Source organism: Dipodomys ordii, unplaced genomic scaffold (assembly GCF_000151885.1).
Source record: "Dipodomys ordii isolate 6190 unplaced genomic scaffold, Dord_2.0 Scaffold43, whole genome shotgun sequence".
Taxonomy (NCBI): Eukaryota; Metazoa; Chordata; class Mammalia; order Rodentia; family Heteromyidae; genus Dipodomys; species Dipodomys ordii.
The window spans coordinates 15,703,845-15,729,587 of NW_012267259.1; the positions used below are offsets into that span (position 1 = coordinate 15,703,845).

General features: G+C 42.5%; 1 protein-coding gene across 4 annotated transcripts in view; it reads right to left on the reverse strand.

Moving 5' to 3' along the window:
• Positions 1-25,743, reverse strand: part of Cd226 (CD226 molecule) — a 54,346-nt gene that overhangs the window by 12,615 nt on the left and 15,988 nt on the right. For all 4 annotated transcript variants that reach the window (XM_013018877.1, XM_013018876.1, XM_013018879.1 and 1 more), the window contains exon 4: positions 7,571-7,933. In XM_013018877.1, the coding sequence (XP_012874331.1) occupies positions 7,571-7,933 (363 nt within the window). The remainder of the gene's footprint in view (positions 1-7,570; positions 7,934-25,743) is intronic.

Sequence of the window (25,743 nt, forward strand, 5' to 3'; positions counted from 1 at the left end):
AGAAGATGGTGGCAAAGGGGCATGGTGGTGAGCGTTGTACCCTCATGGCAGTCAGGAAGCACAGCAAATGACAGGAAATCAGCCTAGAGTGACCTACTTCTTGCAACGAGGCTGTTTGTGGTCCATTCAGCTATGAATTCATAATGGATGAACACACTGATTAATAGAGCACTCTCAATGACTCATATCTGTAATCTAGCTACTCAGGGAGCTGAGATCTGAGGGTCAGAGTTCAAAGCCAGACCAAGCAGGAAAGTCTAGCAGATACCTATCTTGAGTGAGCTACCAAAAAGCCAGAAGGAAAGCTCTAGCTAAAGTGATAGAACATTAGCCTTGAGGCAAAAAACAAAAACAAAAAAGCTCAACAACAGTGCCCAGGCCCTGAGTTCAAGCCTCAGAACTGGCACAGAATAACAGAGACCTCATGAGCTAACCACTTCTCAGTGGTGACAGTGGTGGGTCCGCACCTCCAGGGGCACTTCATACCCAGACCACAGCGCCAGGTGGAACTTTGCATTTTCAGAGCCTTTCTACCATTGCTGACCTGATAACCTTTTAGGCTGTGAATCCGCCCTTCTGACTCTGCCCGTGCACCTTCTCCTTCGTTGACTTTGCTGTGGATGCTTTTTTTCACATCATGAGCACCACCCCCGGCTGAGGGTTCCAAGTCCCTCTCGCAAACATCAGGTGCGGGGAAGAACGGATGGGTCGGTGTTCCTTCACACTGACAGCTCATCCTTCAGGCGTGTTCCACGGAAGGGCATAACTTACACAAGCTGTTGGCCTCAGGCGCTCCAATGCCTGCCCCCTGGGCTCCATTTTGCACAGACCAGGGACTGTGGCAGCTGATGCCACCCTCCCGTTCATTTCTCCTCTCTCCCTTCTATTAACTTAGAAAACGCACACTCTTGTCTGTTTCGTTAACTCTTTGGAAAAGAATCTATGTGACTTGTCTTTTAAGCTAAGGAAGGCTCCTGGGAGCTAAGTTTTAGGGGGAAAGACTCTCTCCTGGGGACGTAGGAGCTGCCCCTTGAGGAGCTGTGGCCTCCATCTCCCAGGCTCTGTGGATGGCAGGACTCTGCCTTCCATGGGCTTCCTCCTCCAAGGTCTGCCTTACAGACCGGCGTTTGGCTCTCCTTTGGCTAAAGCTAATACACCAATCTGGATGGCTACGGGGTGGAGCTAAGGGCGCTATGTAACACAGGTGGTGACGTCATGCCCCATCTATCACCCTTAGAACATGCATAGAACGGGGTATGGCTGCTGTGGACAGCAAATGGTGAGATCTCTTCTGTCCCGAAGTCTTTTCGTTAGACAGCCCAAGAGATAACGATCACATTCCAGCTTCAGGTTCATTCACAAATCCCATTGTTCTCTTTCTCTTGCACATTTTGCACAACAGTTTCCTGCTGAGGGGCGAGCTTTGTTTCCACATCTACTTCCCCAGAGCATTGCTCAGATGATTGTGGTCTAACTGGGTGTTAGAAGTTAACACTACGGTGTTAACTTCACATTTATCTTGCAGGACTCAGTGGGAAATACTTCAAACACGCTACGTGGGAATCAGGATAAAGAACTCACCAAGTACAAGTTGTAATAAGACACAGAATAGGCCCATCTTACTGTTTAAATATTTAACTGTAACTAAATATTTTATATTTCACTGTAAAAAATAAAGCTTTAGAAATATGAGAGCATATCAGTGTGTTCAGAATATATAAATACAGAAAATAAACTTTTGTTTCTTCTTGGGAGATCTGAAGGTTTCAGCCTTCACCGTATCTGAGGCTGACACCTGGTGCTACAATGACCTTTTACCCCAGACCTGGTTGAAACACTAACAATGTGGCTAAGGTCTGATGTACCACGAGGACAGCAGGATTTGAAAAGGGAGAAGGAAGAGGAACCTGGGAACCTACAGCAGATTTCTGGGCAGCATGTACGGCTGCTTGCCCTTCCGTGAGGAAAGTTGGGGATCTGCTTAAGGCCAGAGGTGCAAAGTGCCTAACAGTGACTCTATAGTTTCTCTATCAGAACCTATGACTGTCCTTTGCCCAAGACCTATTCCTGACAGAGTAGACTGTCTCGGTTCCTTTTAAGTTGCTTTTCTGTTGCTGGGTAATTTATAATGAACCAGAGAGTATTTGGCTCCTGGGTCTGGAGACCAGGAGACTCAATAGCAATGCGCTGAGGCTTTGCTTCATCATCATGGGATAAGGTAGAGGGCAAGAGAGGCCAAATGGGAGAGAAGGAAAAGGCTGGGCTTGTACCTCTATCAAGAACCCACTCAACCCCGTGATAGTATCCTTCTTCTGCTGGTGAAGACAGACCCCACAGGAGCCATGTCCCCTCTTCAAGGTTCTAGCTCTCCTTATTGTTGCATTGGAGATCAAGTTCCTGAATTAAATTATACAAACCCCTAATCTACTACTCGGGTGAGCTTGACTTCATCAGTGACCAGCATCTCACGTCTGCACCATCACTCACACCTGCTAGATGTACTGCTCCCTCCTACGATGTGTGCTACGTGCAGAGGTCAATCTGTGAACCTTACAAAACCCTAAACCCACCCGTTCACTGACCCATCCTATGCTTTCAAATGCTAAACCTTGTGGACAGAGGCAACTATAAAGATGCAATGACATAATAGGCCATGATTGAGTAATCAACTCACTTGTGATGTTGGAAACAGAATTTTCCACCTGGTTACTCAGTGATCCTCCAGCATTTTAAAAACAAAATAAAAACATAGGCTGATAATTGGTCTTGCTCTGTTTCAACAGAGGCGATTTTGACTTGTGAGCCATGTCACCGGTGCTCTGGGATTAGGGTGGTATGTTTCTGTCACGCAAATGAACTGCCCTGGAGGTTTGATTTCCCAATAACAATAACATGGGTTCATTAAACTACGCCATGGAAACGGACATGTCCATCAGCCCAGTGCATCCCAATCACCCTGCCCACAGTGGTCTATTTACTTTAAGTTCATAGAAATGGCAAAGAAGGTTTGGGGTTAACAAAATCTTAAACATAAATAAAGAAGTAAATAATCTGAATCAATGACCTGAATCTGTTCTGGAATCCAAATCAATCTAGGAGCAAACTGGTTGAATTTTTAATAGATACTAAAGGCCCTCCCACAAAACAAGAATTAATTTCTCCTTTTATATTCTCACAATTTAGCTCAAAAGCAGCATCTCAAGTCAGGAATCTTCACCAAGCCATCGACAAGGAAAATCGTAATTGCAAGACCTCCATTCCCCAATGCTACCTGTCTGTCAGCCCCTGAACCTCACAGAAGCACCTGGAAGATTGCGTTGGCTGTGGTCACATGAGTCCCTGATGAACGCTTCTAGGATCTTAATTTACAGATCTCAGCCTCTTGTCCAAGACATGAGTGATCCACAGTATGTATGTTAAAACATGCAAAATATAAAATGAAAGTGGTTGAAAAGGAAATCGACTGTTCTAAGAGTTATAAACCAAAGTTCATGAACATTTCCTCCCCAGATACTGATCTTCAAAAGTCCAGTCTCTAATCAAGAATCACTAAAATTCAAATAGTTAATACTGATGGGAGAAAAAAAATGCCTGTAGAAAACTTAAAACTAAAATGGACATGGTTCCTATTAGAACAGAATTGTTATTATATAATTGAACAAAAAGACTTACAGAGCATATTCTAGAAAGACACTTTGACAACTTTAGGCAGAGATAGCTTAATCTCTTAAATTCATGGAAAAGTGAAGCATACAAATGGATGCAGTTATTAATCCTCTTGATAGAAGATTTTTTTTTTTTGGCGGTCGTGGGGTTTGAACTCAGGGCTCGGCCGCTGTGCCTGCGTTCTTCAGTTCAAGGCAAGTGCTCTACCACTTAAGCCACAGCACCACTTCCAGTGGTATTTAATTGGAGATAAGAGTCTCACAGACTTTCCTGCCTGGCTTTGAACCATCATCCTCAGATCTCAGCCTCCTGAGTAGTGAGGATAGCACCTGGCAATAGTAGCAAATTTTAATTATAAAGCTTTGAGAAATTCAAGATGGTTCATGGTTTAAGGACTGCAAGGCAGATTGTATCAAGTGAGAAGTATTTGTAGATATACATATATATGTGTATATATATAGTATATAATAAACACATATGTGTATATGTGCCATACTTGTCCCCAGTCAAGGTAAATCCAGGACTTGTGGTTCATCACCAGCACCTGGACCAGATAGCTTCACAGATCAATTAAACCATACATTTAAGTTAGAATTAATACCAACAACACTTCTACTCTTCTTAAACTATCCAAACAGTGGAGGAAGAACACTTCCAAACTCATCTTGTGAGAACAGCATCCCTGATACCCAAACCAGAAAACACCACAAGGAAGGAAAACTATAACCCAATATCCCTACTGGATTCTCAGCCCGCACCACATTGAGTGAGATCCCTCCGTGGTGGAAGATTAGAGTGACACAGGAAAAGTCGGACACTCAGAAGCAAACAGGTCCACAAACTTGCTGTGAGGACTGAGTGCATTTATAGTTTTTTCTTTTTGTAATTAATAAACTGTTTAAACAATGTCTGTACATCATTTATTAAATGTTTTTAAAAAAGGCTTCATAAATCATTAGTGTGGCAACTTGAGTACTTCTGTTATGATTAATGAACATCTGGAAGACACTAAAGACCAAACAGTTTTGGTCACCCTCAGTAAAGTTCCTTGTTCCTGTGCCTTAAGTTTCAAATTCATTACAGTCAAATGCAGAGCAATTTTATAGTATAACCAGAAGAGCAAAGGATGAGAGACAAATGTCTTTATCCAGCAAAGAAAGTCAATATCAAGTCATCTCACAATCCTGCCATTTTCTTCCTCTGTTCAAAACATAGTAAGGCCTGGATACACCATTTATTATATAATTCTTGATTGAAGAATACATAAAAATCTTTTGGATGACCGCTGAGTAAGTTATTCTTTTCTGAAGATGTACATAAAGCAAATAATAATGAAGAACAAGTACATGTGTGTATCTTGCTGTGTAATTGTATGTAAGTTTAAGTTTGAGAGTCTGGAAAATGTCTCTTTTGGATTCAAAAGTTGTCCTATAAAAGGAGTTGATGGGTGCTAAGAAAAGAATGTAGAGCAGTTTATAAAATTTGTCTCGCAATCACCTTTCCCTTGACAGATAAAATAAATTAAATCTGCCTCACATCTTCTACCTGTCTCTATGCTTTAATCTCTACATTGATTTTCGACCAAACAGCCTGAGGTCTTGAAATAATCAAATTGCACCAGAGAGCACATAAATGATCTATCTTGCTTTCTGTCTCATTCCTTAGATTCAATCTTTACTTGTAATAATTGAAAAAAGAATTAAGCCAAAACATAGTCAATGACTATCATCTTCCATCCATTACAGTTTTTACTAATGGATAGACAGTTCACTTGTTAGTCTTTCAAACTGTCAATCAAATGTCAAAAACCCATTGTGCAATTGTTCAAAACCCATGCTCACTAGAATATATACTCGGCCTCACACAATCACCTTCACATCAATGGCGGACTTTTGATACAAGGTACACGGAAATTGTTTTGTGCAAGAAACAGTCATAATTGGACTTAAGCCATTTTTATTATTTAGTAGAAGTTTAGAAAATGTGTTTCCTGAGACATCATTTTCTCTGTGAATCAATATGTTTATCTTTTCAGCATGTAATGGACAAGACCTCATTGAAGATGATTTAAAGATGATTCTATATGATATTTTTTTGCATAGAACATTTTCATGCTTTGGACTTCAAGGAAAAAAACTAACATCTTTCTATTTTTAGCTTTTTACTTTATTTTTAGCTTTTTACTTTATTTACCTAGATGGGACCCATCTAGGTACTATGTCCTGTGTGTGTCTGCAGGAATGTGTCAACACATACAACAAGGAATTTCCGCTCATTCTTTCCCCTAAACATACTTTATCAGCCATCCTCGGACATTGGTTCCAAATCCAGGTATGCATCTTGCCTTCGCCTTGCGCTGTTAGCCAAAGGAGCAAAGGAGGCTTGCTGGGGCCTTGGGTGGCTGGCTCTGAAAGCCTGCTCCTCCAGCACGCATCTGTCTCATTCTTCCTTGCTCAGGGGTGCAGCAGGCTGCTGCCTTAAGAACCCTTTTCTGTCCCTTGCCAACACAGGAAGGACTGCCAGCTTGCAGTAAGGCCGAGATTGTGGAGAGCCTTCACGGGCTAGGCAGCCCTCCCTCTGAATGTGAAAGGAGGAGCAAAGAAAATGACTGAAAGCCTGTGCACAAGGCAGCAAGGAGGGAGGGGAGGCAGGGAGGGGGAGGGACAGGAGGCGCTGAGGATAAAGCAAAGTAAAATGTCTACTGCTGGCTAAAAGGAATTCTTCAGGAAATTTCTTCAACAGTAAGAAAGCCACCGACAGGCAGAACCAGGCCGTGTCCTCCTCTCTGTGAGCCTCTGTATATCTGTGCTTCTATAAGTAGAAAAGGCCTTGGTTCCCCTCACTTGCATTCAAGAGTAGACTGCGATTTTTTGTCTGCTTGATGTCTACGCAATCTAGGGCTTCATTATAGCAAAGGAGCAAATACAGATACAAATCATGAGTACCAATGAGGCTTCTGAGGAGAATGTTCAGGAGGAGGTCCTGAAGGTCAGCCTCATTGGCCTCAAGGTCACTGCCTCTGTGCAGAAATAGAGCTTGGACCTGGCAATCTGGCAACTTCCTCAAACCCCTCCTGGGTTCCAGTGGATCTAGGACTGAGCAGGCACTAGTCCAGCCCTGCCTTGTTATCACTGGGGCACATAAACACTGTCACCTCTGTCAGGTAGCTAAATAGAATTGAGATGCGAGGAGTTGTAGAACTGGATGGTATAAACTGCTCTGTGTGTGTGTGTGTGTTAAATTCCAGGAATACAACAGATAAGAAAATGGAAAATATTTTGTTACATCTATATCTATGCGAGATGGATTAGTAAGGTAAAGAAACACTGAAACCTAAAGTTTAGTAATGTCCAACATACCTAAATTCCACCATTAAAAATATTGTTAGGAAGTGGTACTATGGCTCAAGTGGTAGAGTGCTTGCCTTGAGCTGAAGAGCTCAGGAACAGCGCCCAGGCCTAGAGTTCAAGCCCCATGACTGACAATAAATAAATACATATATAAATAAATAAAATATAAAAATATTGTTAAGCTGGATGCTGGTAGTTCATACCTGTAATTCTAGCTACTCAAGAGGCTAAGATCTCAGGATATTGGCTGAAGACCAGCCCAGGCAGGAAACCTATGAGACTCTTACTTCCAATGAACTGTCAAAAAGCTGAAAGCAGAAGTGTGAATCAGGTGGCAGAGCACCAACATTGATGGAAAAAGCTAAGAGACAGCACCCAGAGTTCAAGCCGCAGTATAGGCACACACACACACACACAAAAGCAAGAATATTGTTAAACAATAAAGTCATACTAAATGAATGGCTGTACCACAAATGAAAAGAACATTAGCGACCAAGCCACCATGATCAGCTTTTTCCATGTTCCACCCTTGAAATTACCCACTGGACACTTACGCTTAGGGCCATAGACGATCAGCCTGACCATGTAGCTTTCCTTCTCTCCTGTAGTGGCCTCCACCAGGCAGCAGTAAATGGCAGATTCGGAGACAGTGACATTGGGAATGAAGAGGATGCTCACCCTGCTTCCTTGGCGACAAGTAGCCCAGACTTTGTTCTGGTACTTTGAGGTGTAAGGGGACCCTTCCAGCAAGTCACAAGATGTTAAGATATCTATCTGGTGGGGCTGAATCTTCTCCCATATGACTGTTTTCACAGGCCCCTTCATTTGAAACTGGTAGTTGAGTGTGATATTTTGTCCACTTTCGGTGACTAGCTCAGGGATGGTCTCATTCAGTAGTGCAATGCTCTCAAACTTATCTGGAAGGAAGAAGCAAATGATTAGAAACAGGTCACCTAAAACCTGGACACAGAGGGGCAATCTACCCAGAAACTTCCATCAGAATGGTTGCTGGTGTAACTTGACATGGTGTCAAGATTAAATGTGATTTTTTTTGGGGGGGGGAGTCAGTTGTAGAGCTTGAACTCTGGGCCTGGGCGCTGTCCCTCAGCTCTTCAGCTCAAGGCGAGCGTACTACTACTTGAGCCACAGTGCCACTTCCTGTTTTCTGTTGGTTCATTGGAGATAAGAGTCTCACAGATCTTCTTGTCCAGGCTGGCTTTGAACCATGATTCTCAGATCTCAGCCTCCTGAGTAGCTAGGATTACAGGCATGAGCCACCAGTGCCCAGCTTAAATGTGACTTTTAAATGGCTTTTTTTTTAAGAGAAAAGAATTTTTTTAAAAAAATTGTAATTATCTTGGAGGTGCCACTTAACAGAAGTTTGTGAATCCAATGTATCTTGATGGGTACCACCCCTTCAATATTCTCACCCCCTTCAACCTTTCTAAATTCCACAGTATATGCAATGAATTATTGACTGTGTTTTCCCTCCCCCCTCCTCTTTAGTTGACATCTCTCCCCTTGTCATGAGCCCTCTGCAAATACCCATTTCCTGGTGCTGATTTTGTTGGGTTTTGGCTTTGTCTTTCTAAGGAATTATGTTGTTTGAGTTCTCCCCAGAGTCTACTATATTTCAGTCAATACATTTGTAACAATCAAGATTTTTCTAACTTAAAAGATTCTATATCTTTTTTCATATAAGACTGTTCTACGTTCATTGAGTTGGCAGAAGAGTTCATGAGAATTCACAAGCAATATTTTGGAAAGACACCCTCTAGACAAGAACTTTCAATACATAAAAAATCTTAATGAAAAATACAAAACTTGAGCTCAAGTGGTAAAGACCACCAACTGGGATTTTACGGGTCATAAAAAGAAGATCCTGAGTTATTTTTCATGGAATACATACATAAAGTCATCTTCAGATGTACAGGATTGTCTTATGCAGACAAAGATCCGTAAATTCCTGATGCTAAAGTATTTCCTCCAGCACGAGGATTCATGATCACCCTCAGATATAGAAGGCAGCATTCTTATACTGTGTCCTGGGTCCCAGAGGATCCATCCCTGCTCCATTTCTAAAGACCCACAGGGTTAAGCCAGTTTTCAAATAACGCGAGAGATCATTGATCCCCTGCATCTCGCCAGTATAGAGTGGATACTTTCAGACCTCTGCTAGCTCCAGGGACGAGTGTTTGCAAATTCCCATTCAAAATCTTGCTCCACATTAATCTCTAATAAAGTAAATCTGAAGCTGGGTGCTAGTGACTCATACCTGTGATCATGGCTACTCAGGAGGCTGAGATCTGGGGATCATGGTCAAAGCCAGCCTGGGCAGAAAAGTCCCCATGAGACTCTTATCTCCAATAAACCACTCAAAAAGTGGAAGTGGGGCTGTGGCTCAAAGTGGTAGAGCACTAGCCTTCAGTGAAAGAGCTCAAAGACAGCGCCCCTGAGTTCAAGCCCCAGGACTGGCATCAAAGAAAAAGAAAAAAGAAAGTCTGCGACAGAATGAGGGGTGGCATTGATGAGGATGCACATACTCGTAAACTGCCATCTCGAATTGAAACCCCTTTGTCCAACTACTTAAAGATCATTTTTAAAAATAAGTTTTGTTTTCTATGTTAAACAAGCACTCTATGTCTGCAGTAGTTTACTCCCAATAGAAAGCCACTATTAACAAGCAGTTTTGGTGTCAAAATCTTATTGTAAAGAAAAGCCACAGCTCTCCAGTTTCTCAGTATGTAGCCATAAAACTGTTTACCAGAGATAACACTTTACCCACTAACTGCTCACAAAACACCATCTATCATCTCTTAAGTTAGCACCCAAAAGAAGAAAAGGGGAGGAAAACAAATGGGAAAAAAAATGACCAGATCAAGTCACAGCCACAAGGAAAGAAAAGAGAAATTGAGATGGACAAAGGAAGGGAAGAGAAAAGGAAAAAATGAGGGACAATTTAAAGAAACAGTTGAATCAGATATGCACACACTGTGTTGGGACAACTGGAAGACGATCGAAGGCATGAGCATTGTTTCTGAAAGCCATAATCAAAGAAACGGCCATCGCTTTTGCCTCGTTGAGTAGGAGTTGGGGCGCTAGCACTCACACCCTGCTTTCCTTCTCCTCTCTGGATAGTTCCTCCTCCAACCTCAGGAGCTTCATCTTCATCTACCTCCCTCACCCATCCTGCTTCTCTAGTCTCCAGACCTGTGACTACACATTCCCACCCCTTGTGGGACTCCGTTTCTTCAGTCCTAGGACTGTAATGGGGTGGTCAGAATTTGGGGTGTTAACCTCACAGGTCCCAATCCAAAGCAATAAGCCCACCCAGCCGTCTTCACAACCCCCCCGCCCATGCAATGTCATTTTCTATCCTTTCTTTAAAGTGCAGATAAGAAGCAAAGGAAGCAAACAAGATAAAAGTGAGTTAAAAGACTGCTTGACTGAAAGGCACAGATAAAGCTAGAAGGATGCGAGCTACAGTGAAGATAAAATACAACCTGACAGAGCCCTCATGAAGGTCTGGGGATGAGGTCATTTGTCTAAACCAATGAAAGGTAAGAGAAGTGGGGGACAGGCCCTGGTAGCAAAGTAGGGACCTAGCCCAGATAACACACAGACTTGCCGGCATTGCAAAATGCAAGGCACAGACAGCTTGCCCTGCTGCTTGGAGTTTGTGAATCAAATCTCTGAGATCCCAGACCAGGCTCAGGTGCCTGGACAGCTTCGGAGAGCTCCCCAGACTGGGAGATGATTTATCTGAAGAAAACCAGCATCTTCACCTCGCAACTCGGAAACAAAACATAGCTCTCGATGTCTGCACCATGGTGCGATGAAAACCATGCTCTTTATTGAAGTCAGCGCCATTGAGTTGGCCAAAGTGTATGAAAAAGTTTAATTTTGGAGCCGTTCTGACTTAGCTTCCTCCCATCAGTCTCCAAGGCCAAGCTGGTGTCTTTCCCACATGCCACCCACCTGCAATTGCTCCCACTCAGTCCAACCACCTGCATGCTCTCTACTTACTTTCTATAATTGTGCAGAACAAATTCTGCTGTACTTGAAACCTATAAGCCACTGCGTTTGTGGCTGGGGTGCAGGTGGGGGTGGCGATTTGCCTTGCTTTTCTCAATTATATGAGTTCCTTGGAGGTGCAAAAATAATTTCTAAAATATTTGTTCCCTGTTTGTTACTCCACTGTGATCCAGCAGTTACAAAGTAATTAGACCTGAATTGCATTTATTTCTATCTCAGGTGAAAACTAACTAAATAAACTTACATTAAGCCTTGCATGTATGTGGTGGTTAGTCATACCTGGCTAAATACATTTATTTTGTGCATAGGTGTTACATACCACACTGAGGAATCTGTGGAGCAAAAACAACAACTTCTAAATCAAATGGAATGAAACGATGAGACACTTCTGGGAGGTTTCTTTCTAGGGCTTTCAATAGAGTGATTAGAGTGGCTTTCTAAGTGAACGCTACCATTCTAGCTCTTTTTCCTTACAACCCATGTGGCGTCTACAGCCACACAGCTTATTGAGAATCTCCCCATTCTCTGTAGCTACTCCAGAGCACAAACTCTTCGGCAAACCTGTTTTCTAATCCTCCCCTTCTCCCTTCCCACTCCTCTCTGCTTTTGCCTCCTACTGGACTCTTCCCCAAGAACTGCTCTCATTTTTCTGATCAGACATGCTTCTTCTTGAAAAACCTTCAGATCTTCTGATCAGACCTGCTTCTTCTTGAAAAACCTTCATCCCACGAGCCCTGCTCTCATTCTGCGGAAGTCAGCTGTGATTGCTGCTGGGAGAAAGTCTGCTGTTCATCCCAGCGCAGTTAACTACATGCCTCTGTTCTGCTTTTGCACCTGTACTATATTTTATTTGTCACCTTTGGTCCCTGCCCTAACAAACTCTAAGTGTTTAGGAAGGCGCAGTCTTATCACAATGCCATGTACATTGAGTTGCCCCACAAATTTTGTGGAAAGAAAAATGGGTGAGAAACCATTTCCCAAAAATGGTTTAGTGGGGAACCCCAGGTCCTACATGTTTTGCCTTCATTCCCTTTTGCCAAAGGGAAGGAAACCCCAAAGCTGCCCCTCCTGGTATGGCACCTGCACAGCAGTGTTTGTGATTTCAGTATCTTTTCTACAAAGACCCCCAGGTGCTATTCAAGCCAAAGAAAGATGGTGGGGGTGGGGGGCAGTCTTTGTCACAGCCCTGTGGGAGAAGATAGGCTGAAGTTATTTAGTTTTGGCTATAATGAAGCTATTTTTTAAATCATGACATTGAGGGCTGGGAAGGTGGCTCAGTGGTAGAGCGCTTGCCTTGCAGGCATAAGACCCTGGGTTCGATTCCTCAGTACCACGTAAGCAGAAAAAGCCGGAAGTGGCGCTATGGCTCGAGTGATCTAGCCTTGAGCTGAAGAGCTGAGGGACAGTGCCCAGTTCCAGAGTTCAGGCGCCACAACCAACCACCACCACCAACAACAACAACAACAACAAATCATGACATTGGAAGCCGTATGTGTGGCTTATGGGCCAAGCTAGATATAATCATCAGATATGTCCAGAATGGCTAGTGGTCCTGGAAAGACAAAATCAGGAGAAGTATACAAAGGAAATAAAAAGTGCTATGTTCCTTAGTTCAGATATAAAAGGCACTGAGTATGTATGTTTGTGTGTATTATTATTATTATCACCGATATAATCATTGTATACCTATGAAATAAGGGAATAAGTATGGTAGTAAAACAAAAGGAAAGAACACATTTAGTTAGCATTCAATTTGCACTCCATCTACACTAGAAGAAATGTCTACAAGTCAGTCCTAACAATATCTTTCAAAGAAGTTTCACATATGTGAATATAGCTACCAAGCACTAGTGGAATCCTGGAATATTGGAAATAATGTCAACGGCCAGAAACATAAAACAAGGTTAAGTAAATTATGACAAAGATGCCAGCACCTCAGTGTTTATAAAATAGTGCACAGAAACAAAAATTATCGTCTTGCATTTAGCCTAGCACTGGTGGCTCACACCTATAATGCTAGCTACTCAGAAGCCTCAGATCTGAGGACTGCAGCTCAAAGCCAGCCTGGACAGGAAAGCGTGTGAGACTTTATCTCCAATTAACTGCCAGAAAACTGGAAATGGCACTGTGGCTCAGAGTGTTAGAGTGCTAACAGGGACAGTGGTTAGGCCCTGGGTTCAAGCCTCACAACCAACAAAACAAAAATGTGTGCCTGTGGATAAGAATTGAACATGAAATGAGTAATGAGCTCTTGAGAGCCTTCATTTGTTTTTATTTTATTTTATTATTATTCAAATGTTTTAGCTTTTACCTTAATTTTTATTTTCCCCAACTGAATACCACAAACTTTCATTTGCTGGTATCATGCTGAAAATGTGTCTCTGAATTCTCCATGTCAACCAAAGTGGCAAATAACAAGTTCTAGTACAGGAAGGATGTTGTTCAAACCCCACAGACACCCAAATCACCAATGCTGTTATGAAGTAAGTGATGGCTACTTTCAAAATGGCACGCATTGTGTGCCTTAAGTGCATGTCTCATCTCCTTAGTTGGAGAAAGGGAAAAATAAAACCACACAGTTGGAAAGTGAGATATTTTAATTATAAAATTCTTTGAAGTTTTACACATGAAATCCTTCCCTTCTGTGGGCTGGGACTGTCACCTTGGCTGTGGGGAGTTTCACCTCCCACTCTTCAGTCAGAAACAAGATCCGCCCCGAGTTGATAAGCATCTAACCTCTGTGTCTGACCTGATTATAGTAATGGTCATACTTTCTTGAGTACTTATTATCTGCCTGACACCCTGCAAAGCGCCTTGCATATTCTATTTCATTTTCATATTTAAAACATTAAGACAGCCCTTTATAGATGGCAACACTTGGGCCAAGGGGGTAAGGATCAGAGCGTGTCTGATCTGACTTACGTGTAACACAGGCAATCAATCTCCATCCCTCCTCAGGGAACACAGCACACACACCACAATTGAGAGCCAGCCATTGGAGGGTATGCAGGGGGACAGAGGCGCGTAGCCTTTCATATGTGGAAGAAGGTTACCCCAGGCCTCAGTGTGGCTCTGCTTGTAAAGTAGAGGCAACGGGAAAAAGCCCCTGGATGAGCAAATGCTGTGGACACCAGGAGGCAAATGGTGAATAAGCAATCTGGGGAGATTTCTGCCAGGCCTGCTACCCCCAGCAGTGTCTTTCTTAGACCTTTTGGGTCAACTTCCCTGGCCTTCCCCTTTGACCTTACAATCAAACAGCGGACGAAAGCGTCCTGCTGAGGATATGGCAGAAAGGAAAGACAATCTAGCGTTTGAGACACTAGATTGACAGAGCTTGGAAAACTAAACACAGCTTTCACTGAGGAAGTGAACACTCCTAAAGGATTTGTCATTTTCACAGATCAGAGAGCTGATGGTTTTGAGATTTCAGTTTCACTTTTACTATTATAAGCAAACATGGGTTGGACCAAACAGATTGCACGATGAATTTTCCTGCATGCATATAATGGACTTTCACTATGCTCACCCCCCAATTTCCCCTCCTCTCTGTTTTCTCCCCCTCTACTCTGCAATAGTATCCCTTTACTTTCATGTCCATTTTTCACCCACTCTAAATTCCCAATGAAAGATGCTATCTTTCTTAACCTGATGGCCTCCAGTTCCACCATTTGCCTGCGGATGACCCAATGCCATTCTTCTTTATGGCTGAATAAAACTCCATTGTGTGCACACACATACCACTTTTTCTCTATCCATTCATGTGACCTAGCCTCACGTTCCGTAACTGAGCTATCATGAATAGCCAACAGTGAGTCATTGATAAAGTCGCATGGAGAAGTAGCGGCTGCTTGTGGGTGGAAAGTCCATCCAGGGCTGGTCACACTCTCCGCCTGCATAGTAACGCGCAATGGAACAGCCCAAGAGAAATGGAAGAAGTCTTACACAGGCTAAGAGAATAATAGACCGCCTCATAGGAGAAGAGGGAAGGTGCTTTGTACCAAAGGATGCAGGAAAGTATTGGCATCTCTTGCCTCTTCTGTCATCTCTACTGCTTTTAATGAACTTTCTGGAAATGAAAGGAATTGAGAGAACTGTATCACTTTCATTAACTACATTTCCAAAATTTGAAAAAAAATGGTTCCATTGTGCTCATAAATTCTTAGCATTATTTCAAAGCAATGACATAAAATGTTCACTATTAGTAACACTACTCTTCTACCCTAAAACTTGGCTGTCTACGTTACATCAGGAAATGAGAAACTGACATCCTGCCTTTCCACACAATCTTCCTTGTGACAGGTTGAGAATGGACCTGGGACTTTTTAACCTGCTCCAGGAGTTCAATGAAACCTCCTGTGATTGCTTTAGTCAGCCATCTCATTTTAGTGACACTGGCAATGTAAGAAAGAAGCAGGACTTGGATAAAGTTCATTAGTACCACCAGAAAAGAACTCACAATGGATGCCCTACTGCAATAAGTCCACTGTGTTCATGGACCCTGGGAGAAATATTTCTTTTCAAATCTTGACTTGAACCTGTGGCGGCAATGCTTTGCCATGGCTCTGCAGGTTTCTAATTTTCTCACAAAGCACCACAGAGTTCAGCATTTGTCCAGCTCCTTTATATATTGCCCTTTCAGAAAAGCATTTCTACTGGAAGAGGAGGAGGAGGAGGAGGAGGAGAAGAAGAGGAGGAGGAAGAGCTTGAGAGATCAGACTTTTGGCCTTTCTTCTTATTGAGACTGACAATCAAAACCATTTCAGGTACTGTCACTCTGTTATTCCCAAGAAAATAAAACTGCTCATGCTCTAAAGTAACTAGTACACAGTCAAATAAGGACCTTCTGTATTTAAGAATATGCTTTGAGGGGCTGGAAAGGTGGCTCAGTGGTAGAGTGTTTGCCTTGCATGCATGAGGCCCTGAGTTTGATTCCTCAGCACCACATAAGCAAAAAAAAAAAAAAAAAAAAAGCTGGAAGTGGCGCTGTGGCTCAAATAGTAGAGTGCTAGTCTTGAGCTGAAAAGCTGAGGGACAGCGCCCAGGCCCAGAGTTCAGGCCCCATGAACAGACCCAAAAAATAAAAATAATAAAAAAAGAATATGCTTTGAGTTCTAGGCCAAACTTAAGAACCCTCAATTAATAATGCTTATAAGTGGTCCTAACTCCCCTAAAAGAAAATTGGTGCAAGAAAATGTTTACAAAATTGTTTTGAACTATATTAGCATAATCTGGTGTTTCTAGGAATTCTTTATCTATTTTAAAGCCTGAAAGACCTCCCTTTGAAATATTAGTTAGGACCTCAAAAGGAATTGCTGGTTTGGGAACTAGTGTCACTATACCTGTGGAATTTAGGGTGACTGAGTCACAGTTCATAGCTCACAGTGCTTGCAAATGACAGCGAACATGTTCACCACTCCATTTTGCCTTCTCACACAATATAGTGCCTGAATATTTTCTCATACGCATACATGTTGTCTTGACTGACACGTGTTTTCTCTCATATATGAAGCTAGCTCTAAAATAAAACTGTACGTGGTAGTTTATGCAGGACTCTAGGCATAGTCAGGGGAGGATCCCCAACGTGTCACTTCTCTGACCATTTAAAATACTACTTATCAAAATGAATTCTGAAAAATGGAAACATGGGTTTGTTGTCATGATGGTGGTGGGTGGTACTGGTGTTAGGTTTTTCTTTTGAGGTTTGTTTTTCTTTTTAGGGTTGTAAAAGGAGGGGTGCAGAAATAGAGGAAGGAAGGGTGAACAAATGCAGGTCTAGTATTCAGAATACACTGTGTGGGAAGTGAACTATGCAACTCGTGGGCAGGGATGGGAGGCGGAAAAATGAAGGATGGGTGAATTGTACTCATTACCTGACTTATGAATGGTAACCTCTCTATAAATCACCTTCATATTAGCAATAAAATTATATTAAAATGCATACCATCTTATTACACATTACCAGCTTCTTATTTCCTATTTATATTATGCTCCAAGCTTACATTTATTCTTTTGAAATTATGTGTAGCAATGATTTCCTCACTTGCCAGTAGGGGTTCAAATACTTTAGAAGATTTACAAAAATATTTATTGTGAAAGAGAACAGTGAATCTGCTAGTGTTGAGGATTGGCTATCACTTGATTTAATTTATAAGTAATAGAATGGAAATCGATAGAAATGTGTACACATTTTACTGAATTGTCAGACTGCCTATGATGAGTTTTTAATCTAACAAAATGAGTACTGGGTTAATGCTACTAATCAGAAATTCTAGGTGCTTTTAATTGTGCTGTGGGAATTCATGTCAGAGCTACACTCAGATTACAAACACTAGAAGCAAAGATAAAATTTAAAAAAAAAACAGAATTCTCTTCCTGGTTAGTTATTCAGAAAGAGCTCAGATAAATGTACCTCCTACAACGTGATATGGCTTGTTGCTACATGCCATTTTTAAGTGTTGAAACTAATTGAGATGGCTCCTTTTGAAATATTTAAACAGAATGTTTGCCATTCTCTCTGGCTCTTTGTCTCACTGCAAACTCTTTGTCTAAATTAGGGATGGCTTCCACTACCCAGGCACAAGGCACCCTTCCCTCTGAAGTCTGTAATTTAATTTCCACGTCCATAATTTTAAATATTTTAAAGTCATCATTTTACACTCTCCATTTTCTTCTACAATTGCCTTCAGTAATGGCCTCCTAACTCCATTATCTTGGAATTACATTTATCACGTTTATGGGTTTGCCTTTTAAAAGCAAAACAAAACAGAAAGCCATAAAATTTGGGGATCTCAGTCAAATCACAGGAGGTACCCAGCCAGCCGCAGCAATTACAAATATATCCTAATGTGCTTCGATCAAGGTGAAGTTTATCATAGTATGCCATTTCATCTCAGAGGCATATTGCTGTAGAGTTATAGGAGCACAAAGCCTCCTTTCGATTGTATTCAACGGTAAAAGTAATTTACTCCCAGGCTGAAATAAGGCATCTGAACGAAGCATATAAATAAATCACGAAGAGCTTAAACAACCAGAGAAAATCTCCACGATGGCCGTTCCTTTGAGGTACCACAAACTAAAACTCCTGGCTGCACGCTGTGGAAGGAGGCGAACAGGCACACAGGTACCTGAGACCTGTGCAAGAGAAGTCACATAAAGCCAGCGCGCAAGAGGAGAATTTGGGGATGCTGTCGCTGTAGGGAATAATTTAATGTGACTTCTGCTCATCTACCGTTTCCCTCTCCCGCAACTGAGTGGGGACCCTTCTATAATTTAAGTCAAAAGCTTTTTTTTTAAAAAAAAAAAAAAGTAGGCTGCTAGAGTCATCTGCATGAAATAAAATGTTTTCCAGGAAGAAAAGACTCAAGGCATTTGTCATCTCAACAATAAACAGTGATGTGTTTGATTCGTGGAGTACGGAAGAAGAATGCTTTCTTAATATTTATACAAGGATTGAACCAAGGAATAATATTTTCTGATGAGTCATTGGTCTACAGACTTTAGGTTCATCTTGTATAGTGAATAAGTGATTTATCAACCTGAGTTTAAACCCACTAAGCAAAGGAAACATACGCTTGGTTCTCTTTGTATATAACAGAGCACCAGAGAAGATTTCTACATTAAATGCATGTACCCAGTGAACGTTCATTGTGTTTGCCTCAATTCTGCTTCTAAAGAGAGGATGTTGAATAAAACTGAAAGCTTGTACACTCTGTGATGTGGTGTCCTTTGGAGATCTCTGCCTTCCCGGATGTCCTGCCGCTCAGTAAGAACCTAGCTTTCACCTCTGTCCACCATCTCCACCTCTATCCACCATCTTCACCTCTGTCCACCATCTCCACCTCTATCCACCATCTTCACCTCTGTCCACCATCTCCACCTCTGTCCACCATCTCCACCTCTGTCCACCATCTCCTTCCCTGGGACCGCAAAGCCCACCACTGCTCACTCCCTCCTGTTTTCAATCTGCCTGTGGGTCCGTATGCCCAATGAGAGAGCTCACTATCCCCTCCTCCCTAGGTGCCAATCAATGACAGCAGTCTCCCCTGCTGTCTCCACCCATGCCCTCCTCACAGCCGTCCATCCCCAGATGTTGCCTCAGTAACTGTTGTGAAACAAATGTGTCTCCAGTGCTTAGCCTAGCATTCCAAGCAGCTGTATGGGAAGGAATTAGTCAACACTCTATAGACACACCCATGCTTATGCCAGCACCATTCACGATAGCAGAGCCATGGAATCGGCCCAGCGGCCCAAAGGTCAAGGAATGGATCAACCTGGTTGATATACACAACAGAGTATTATTCAACAGTAAAGAAGAAAAGAAAATTCTAGTAGAGAAAGATAAGCAGAACTCAGAAAGACAAATATCATATTTCCACTTATGTACAGAATCAAGACCTAGAATATAATATTTTACCTACAGAATCAAGACCTAGACTATAATATTTTATGTTTACAAAAGGAAGGCTGGTTTTGAGAAGGTAGCAACTGGGAGGGAAAACAGGAGTTGAGAGGGTAACAAAGGTGAATATGTTCAAATACATTATGTACATGTATGAAAACAGCATTTTGAAGTTCACTAAAAAAAACTCTTAAAAAGGGAAGAGAAGGTGGGGGAAGTTAAGAAAGAAAAATATAAATGGTTAAGAGTTTGATCAAAGCATAATTTGCAAACATGGCTTCATGGTACAACTTTATACAATTAATTTACGCTAACAAAAATTAGTTAACAGTCCAAGCATCTCCTCAGTACTCAGGATAAAAATCCACACTTGTTAGCACCGTAATAAATCCTCACAGAACCACCCAAGGCCTTTGCCAGCGTTGTCATGGTTCTCAGACCTCGTCTGAGCCTTCTTCCCAGGGCCTCCGTGCATACTCCCACCTCTGGCTCCCCAGAACCACATTTCCCTCCACCCTCCCACCTCCACCTCTGCTCTGGGGAATCTAGAGTTTCTTGGTGCGTTAAGCTTGTCCAACCACTCCTCTTCAGATGTCATGCTGTGCACACGGATACACACACACACACACACACACACGTACCCACACACACTTCTGATCTAATTTTAACCTATATTTTCTTTTTCACACACAGTGCTGCTGCCAAGACATCGTACCACACAGAGCTGATGTTTTCTGAAGAAAGCAGAGATCTCATGTGATGTCCCTCCCAATGTGTTTTATTTCATAGCTTTCATCATGAAGAATATCAGGCCTGGCCTGAATTATGCATATGTCTATTTTTTTCAACACTTCACACAGGTTTTGAGGGACAAGAGTCTGTGGGAAAAAAATCAAAAATAGAATTTCCCATCCAGCAATTAATGCATTGCTCCGCATGCTTTTAGGTAGCAGGGAGAAGCTGGCGAGGGAAGACTTGAGCATCTTAGATTCGTTCTAAAGAAGCTGCATGCCTGCTAAGAGTCCCTTGGCTGAGATAGGAGCTCTGAGATGGATGGCCCAAGGTACTGCACCAGTACAAATGGAGCAAGAGTCACCTCTGACCCAAGGCTGCCCCACACAGTACCAGCCATTGTGTCTTCACACTCAGGTGAGCTCATTGCAAACCTCTCAGCCCTTGAGGCTCCAACGTAAAGTGATTCGTGATGAAATATTTGTGGGAAATATATGTGAGCAACCTGCCCCCTCCCTGGAGGAACATACTACAGGAAGTTGCAAGTATCTTACTGCAATGATGAATTCAGTGTTAAAAGATTTAGTAAGGGTGTCATGCATGAAAGAAGCTGAGAGTGGTTATGCCGCTGGGTTGCTACCCCCAAGAGACAACAGGCATTTCATTGCTTTGATCCCCCATTAGTATCAGTTACGCCAAATACAGAAAATCCTCGTGAGAAACATCCAGCCATCACTTCCTCAGTGGTGCACTAGGTGTAAAAAGGCCGAACAACAGAATTCATTCAGAACATTGGCATGGTGTAATTGGAGATGCGGTAAACACATTGCAAGATTTTTCATTGGTCTGACTATAAAGGATATGTGTTATTCTCAAGATAAATACAAACAGAATATTCAGAACAAAAAATCATTACAGCATCAAGAAGAAAGGCCTGAGTATTTTCTGAATGTCTGTAAAGTCTTACATTAAAAAACAACAACAGCCGGGCGCTGGTGGCTCACGCCTGTAATCCTAGCTACTCAGGAGGCTGAGATCTGAGGATCACGGTTCAAAGCCAGCCCGGGCAGGAGAGACGTGAGACTCCTATCTCCAATAAACCACCAGAAAACCGGAAGTGGCGCTGTAGCTCAAGTGGTAGAGCGCTCGCCTTGAGCTGAAGAGCTGAGGGACAGCGCCCAGGCCCAGAGTTCAAGCCCCACGACCGACAAAAAAAAAATAAAAAATAACAACAAACAACAACAACAAAAAAAAAAACCCACAATCTTCTGGGATAAACAAAAGAGTTAATGTTGAAGGGCTAAAGACCTGGGTTAGAAATGCTGGATTTTAACAGAAACTGCAAACCATCTTCCCACTATGTCCATGAGAACCTGAGAGTGAAGCCACATTTCAAGGACATACCACAGTATCCCCCATGCCAGCCAATCCCGTTCCACTATTGGAGAGCTCTGAAATGAGGCAAGCCAAGAAAAATGCATAGCAAATTGTGTCAAAGGAGAAATGTGGTAGCAAAAGCAAAATACAGCCTGAAACTGAAGAGCAGGTCACAGAGAGGAAGCCAGGACTAGGGGCAGAGCTTAGGAGGACTGAAATCTAGAGAGACAGGAATCCAGTCCCATTCCCCAACATAGGATTCTTGACATCTCTGAGCACAAACTACTAAAAGTCTCTTTCCTTTTGTCCTTGTTTTATTTCATTTTCTCTGGCCTTTAAAAATAATAATACTAATGCTGCTTCTTTGTGAAGCATCTATCGCCCTCTGAGTATAGGACTATTTCAATAAAATGTTACGATTTTACCTCCACAAATTCCATAGGTCTAAAAATGTAAGAGGATTTGTGGGAAACTTATAAGAAAAGGCATAACCCTGATGTCTAAGACACATCTGATTTGTCATGAAAAACAATTAATCAATAAAAATCAATGGAATATTGAGTCCTCCGACTTAAAATAAAAAAAATAGAGTGTTAACTATGAGGACAATTTATCTTAGATCTTACAGCAACTGCCTCCATTTTATACAGTGGGGGCCAGTCCTTTGTGCTCTGCTGTAGAGCACCTAGCCCATCCATGGGGAAACACTGCAAAACAGGGCAGGCAGGAAAATTAAACTAGGGAAGACCGACAGGCTTCTTACATTAAGTACATTTTATTGTGAATCCTTTCTCTGAACATTTGGAATATTCTTCTTCCTGGCTGCTGGATTCACAGGAACAAGAGAGGATGAGTTTTAGTTCACATTGTGGTTGGAATACATGCATAGGTTATGCACTTTGAGCACTTGCCATGATCAAATGACTAAAGGCAGTTCTGACTAAAAAGGCAAGGCAGTAGAGGTCACTGGAAATTTTACATAATTACAAGTGGAAACTATAATAAAATGCAAATACTCTGGTTTAAAAAAAACGGAATAGTTAGAAAGCTAAAAAAAAATCCCAAAGGAAACCAATATTTAAAAAAATGTTTTTGAAAGTATAGGAAAAGATATGCTAACTGACCTTAAGAGCTAGTACTTTGCTACTCAGGAGGCTGAGATCTGAGGATTGCAGTTCAAAGCCAGCCCCAGGCTGGAAAGTCTGTGAGACTTTTATCTCCAATTAACCACCAGAAAACCAGTCACCAATGGGTGACAGACAAATGACAGCACCCCACCAAAATAAAGTAAACAAATAAATAAGCTGGGGAAAATGATAAAGCCCAGAGGTACACAAGCCAAGTAACAAGGTCAAAGGAATCGCTGAGAAATATTGTAAAGTAAGTTCCAGAAAGCTTTGAATACATCAAGCAAAGAAAAGGAATGAGAAGAATTTGAAAACAGCATAGGCAACCAAACATTTTCAGGGAATAAGGTAGGAAGGTCAAGAACACTTAAGGGATGATGTGGTTTTGAGCCAAGAGAAATCAGGGAAAATGAGGTGTGGGAAACAGAAGGCAGGACTTTGGAGAGAAATTTTTACTGAGGAGTAACTTGACTCAAAGTCCACAGAAACGCTTTTCTGTGCTTTAAGCCCTCACTAAGCTACAACATAGGTACATTTAAAAAAAAAAAAGAAAGGATGTGGAGGGGAAGGGGTAAAACAAGTCATTTAAATAAGGATACAGGCAGACTCGTTGCAACAATGAGAAGTACAAGTTGTTATATCAAAAACGAACTTTACAGCTTTGGTGGGGGGGGGGCAGGGAGAATTGGGGGGGGGGGGGGGGGGGGGGATGGGAAGGGGAAACAAAGGAGGAGGCTACAATGCTTGGTAAGAAATGTACTCATTATCTTGCCCATGTAATTGTAACCCCTCTGTACAATATTTTCACAATAAAAAATAAAAAAAAATTTTTAAAAAGGATAAAGAACTGCTTTTTCTTTCTGACCTCTCCCTTTTGCCCAAAAAATGGACATGTTCTAGGAACACAGCAAGAATAGGTTTTTTTTAAGACCTTTGCCAGGATGAGAAGACTATTAGACAAAATGACCCCTCTGAGTGCAAAAAGTGTTGATAAAGAAGAGAAAATTATCTTGAAATAGGACAGTTATGTTGAAGGGAGATGTGACAGGAACCAATCTTTACTTTAAAGGTATGCATAGGTATCTATGTCACACATTACCAGAATGAGTCCACAGGCCAACCTCTCTAGGCCCAAGTGAATTGTAGAATAAAAGCAAAAATGACTAGAGATACCAGGCATAACTTCACCTCCCTTACTCGTCCACTTCATCCATAGGTTTCAAACACAGTACCCGGCTCTCCCTGCCAATCGTCTGTAGTAGAATAGGGTCCCGACCAAATTCTCATTTTCTCCCACCTACTGTAGTTCTAAAATAGATCTAGCTTTCCTTTTTCATGCCTGAACTAATGCCTCCTAAGGCATTGAACCTGATATTCCTTCTCAAACCTCTTCAGGAAGTGTGACGAGCCACAAACCTCTAATGCCACTCAGGAAAGTGTCTTTGCTTCGCAGGAGGTGTGCCTGCAAGCTTGCTCTCTCCATTTCACTGAGAACAGGAAAGCTGACAGAAGCCTGTATGTATCCATCAAAACCACGGGCCACAGGTGGCCTGGCTTCACCAACAAACACTGATTATGCCACACTTTTGAAGGCTGGAAATCCCAACTTAAGGTCCAACAAGGCTGATTTCCTTCCAGTGCCTCGCTCCGGCCTCCCGTGCTTTCGGTTTCCCTGGGTGCTCACGTGGCTGTCTCTCCATACAAGGACCACTTCTTAAAAGGACAGCAGTCTTGTGGGCAGGGGCAGGAGAGGAAAAGTGGGGGAAAGTGAAGAATCAGGTAAATTATCCAAAACAGAGATGTTCTCATCACCTGAACCATGAAATGGTAACTCTGTACAGCACCTTTAACAATAAAATTATATCTTAAAAAAAAAAAAGGACATCAAGCTGGGCACCGGTGGCTCACACCTGTCATCATAGCTACTCAGGAGGCTGAGATCTGAAGATTGCGGTTCAAAGCCAGCCCAGGCAGGAAACTCTGCAAGACTCTTATCTCCAATAAACCACTCAGTAAACCGGAAGTGGCACTGTGGCTCAAGTGATAGAGCGCTAGCCTTGAGTTAAAGAGCTGAGGGACAGCGTCCAGGTCCAGAGTTCAAGCCCCATGACCGACAAAAAAAAAAAAAAAGACATCAGCTATGTGAAATTAGGACCATCCTAATGAGATCTCCCTTCTCCCTTCTGTGAAGAAAAACTCTGGAGCTTCTGGGGGATGGTTCAAATGGTAGAGTGCTTGCCTGACGAGTGAAACTCTTGAGTACAAATGCTAGAACAAAATTTTTTTAAAAAAAAGAGTAAAACAAGAAAAACAAAAGCAAACAAAACAGAATGTGGCGCTTCTGCTGGTCACAGGACACATTATTCTACCTGCCCTTCCACGCTGCCACCTGCAGCGCCACCCTCTCAACCCTGCTTTCTTTGAGATCTACTGCCTAGGCTGTTGATTCTAAGCACAGCTAGTTATTCTGCGTTTGTGCAGTCAGCAGGATTTTGCTCTAATAGCAATGCCATTCTATAAAGGCCCAACTACCCTTAGACCTCAGGAGCCGGATGCAGGTCCCTCTTTAGTAAAATCAAACAACTTTTGGTCTTTGAAGCTTCCCAAAGCCTGCCCCTCTCTCTGTCTCTGTCTCTCCATCTCTGTCTCTGTCTCTGTTTTTCTCTCTCTTTCTGTCTCTCTCTCCCCAGCACCATCCCTTCCGTGAGCTGACACAAATCATGGCTCTTCTGCCAGCCAGGTTCCACCACCAGTCTGGTGGATTCATGGAGCACACATCAGACTACACTGCACTTGGGTTGCGAGCCTGAGCTCAAGGACTGGCACATGCCTCCCAGATGCCCAGCCTCTGCCTGCTCCCAGCACATGGCAGACATTCAATAAACACTCAGTGAAAGAAGGCAGGGGATGGGGAGGAGGAGCGTGGGGAGGCGAAGTGAAGTGGAGGAATCAAAGGGATTGCATAGGGGCCCCGTCCTGGAAGCAGTGTCTTCCTTTGCTCAGGACTACAGGCCTGCTCTTGCTCTGCCTGCTTTCTTGCCTTTCATCTTCCCGCTTC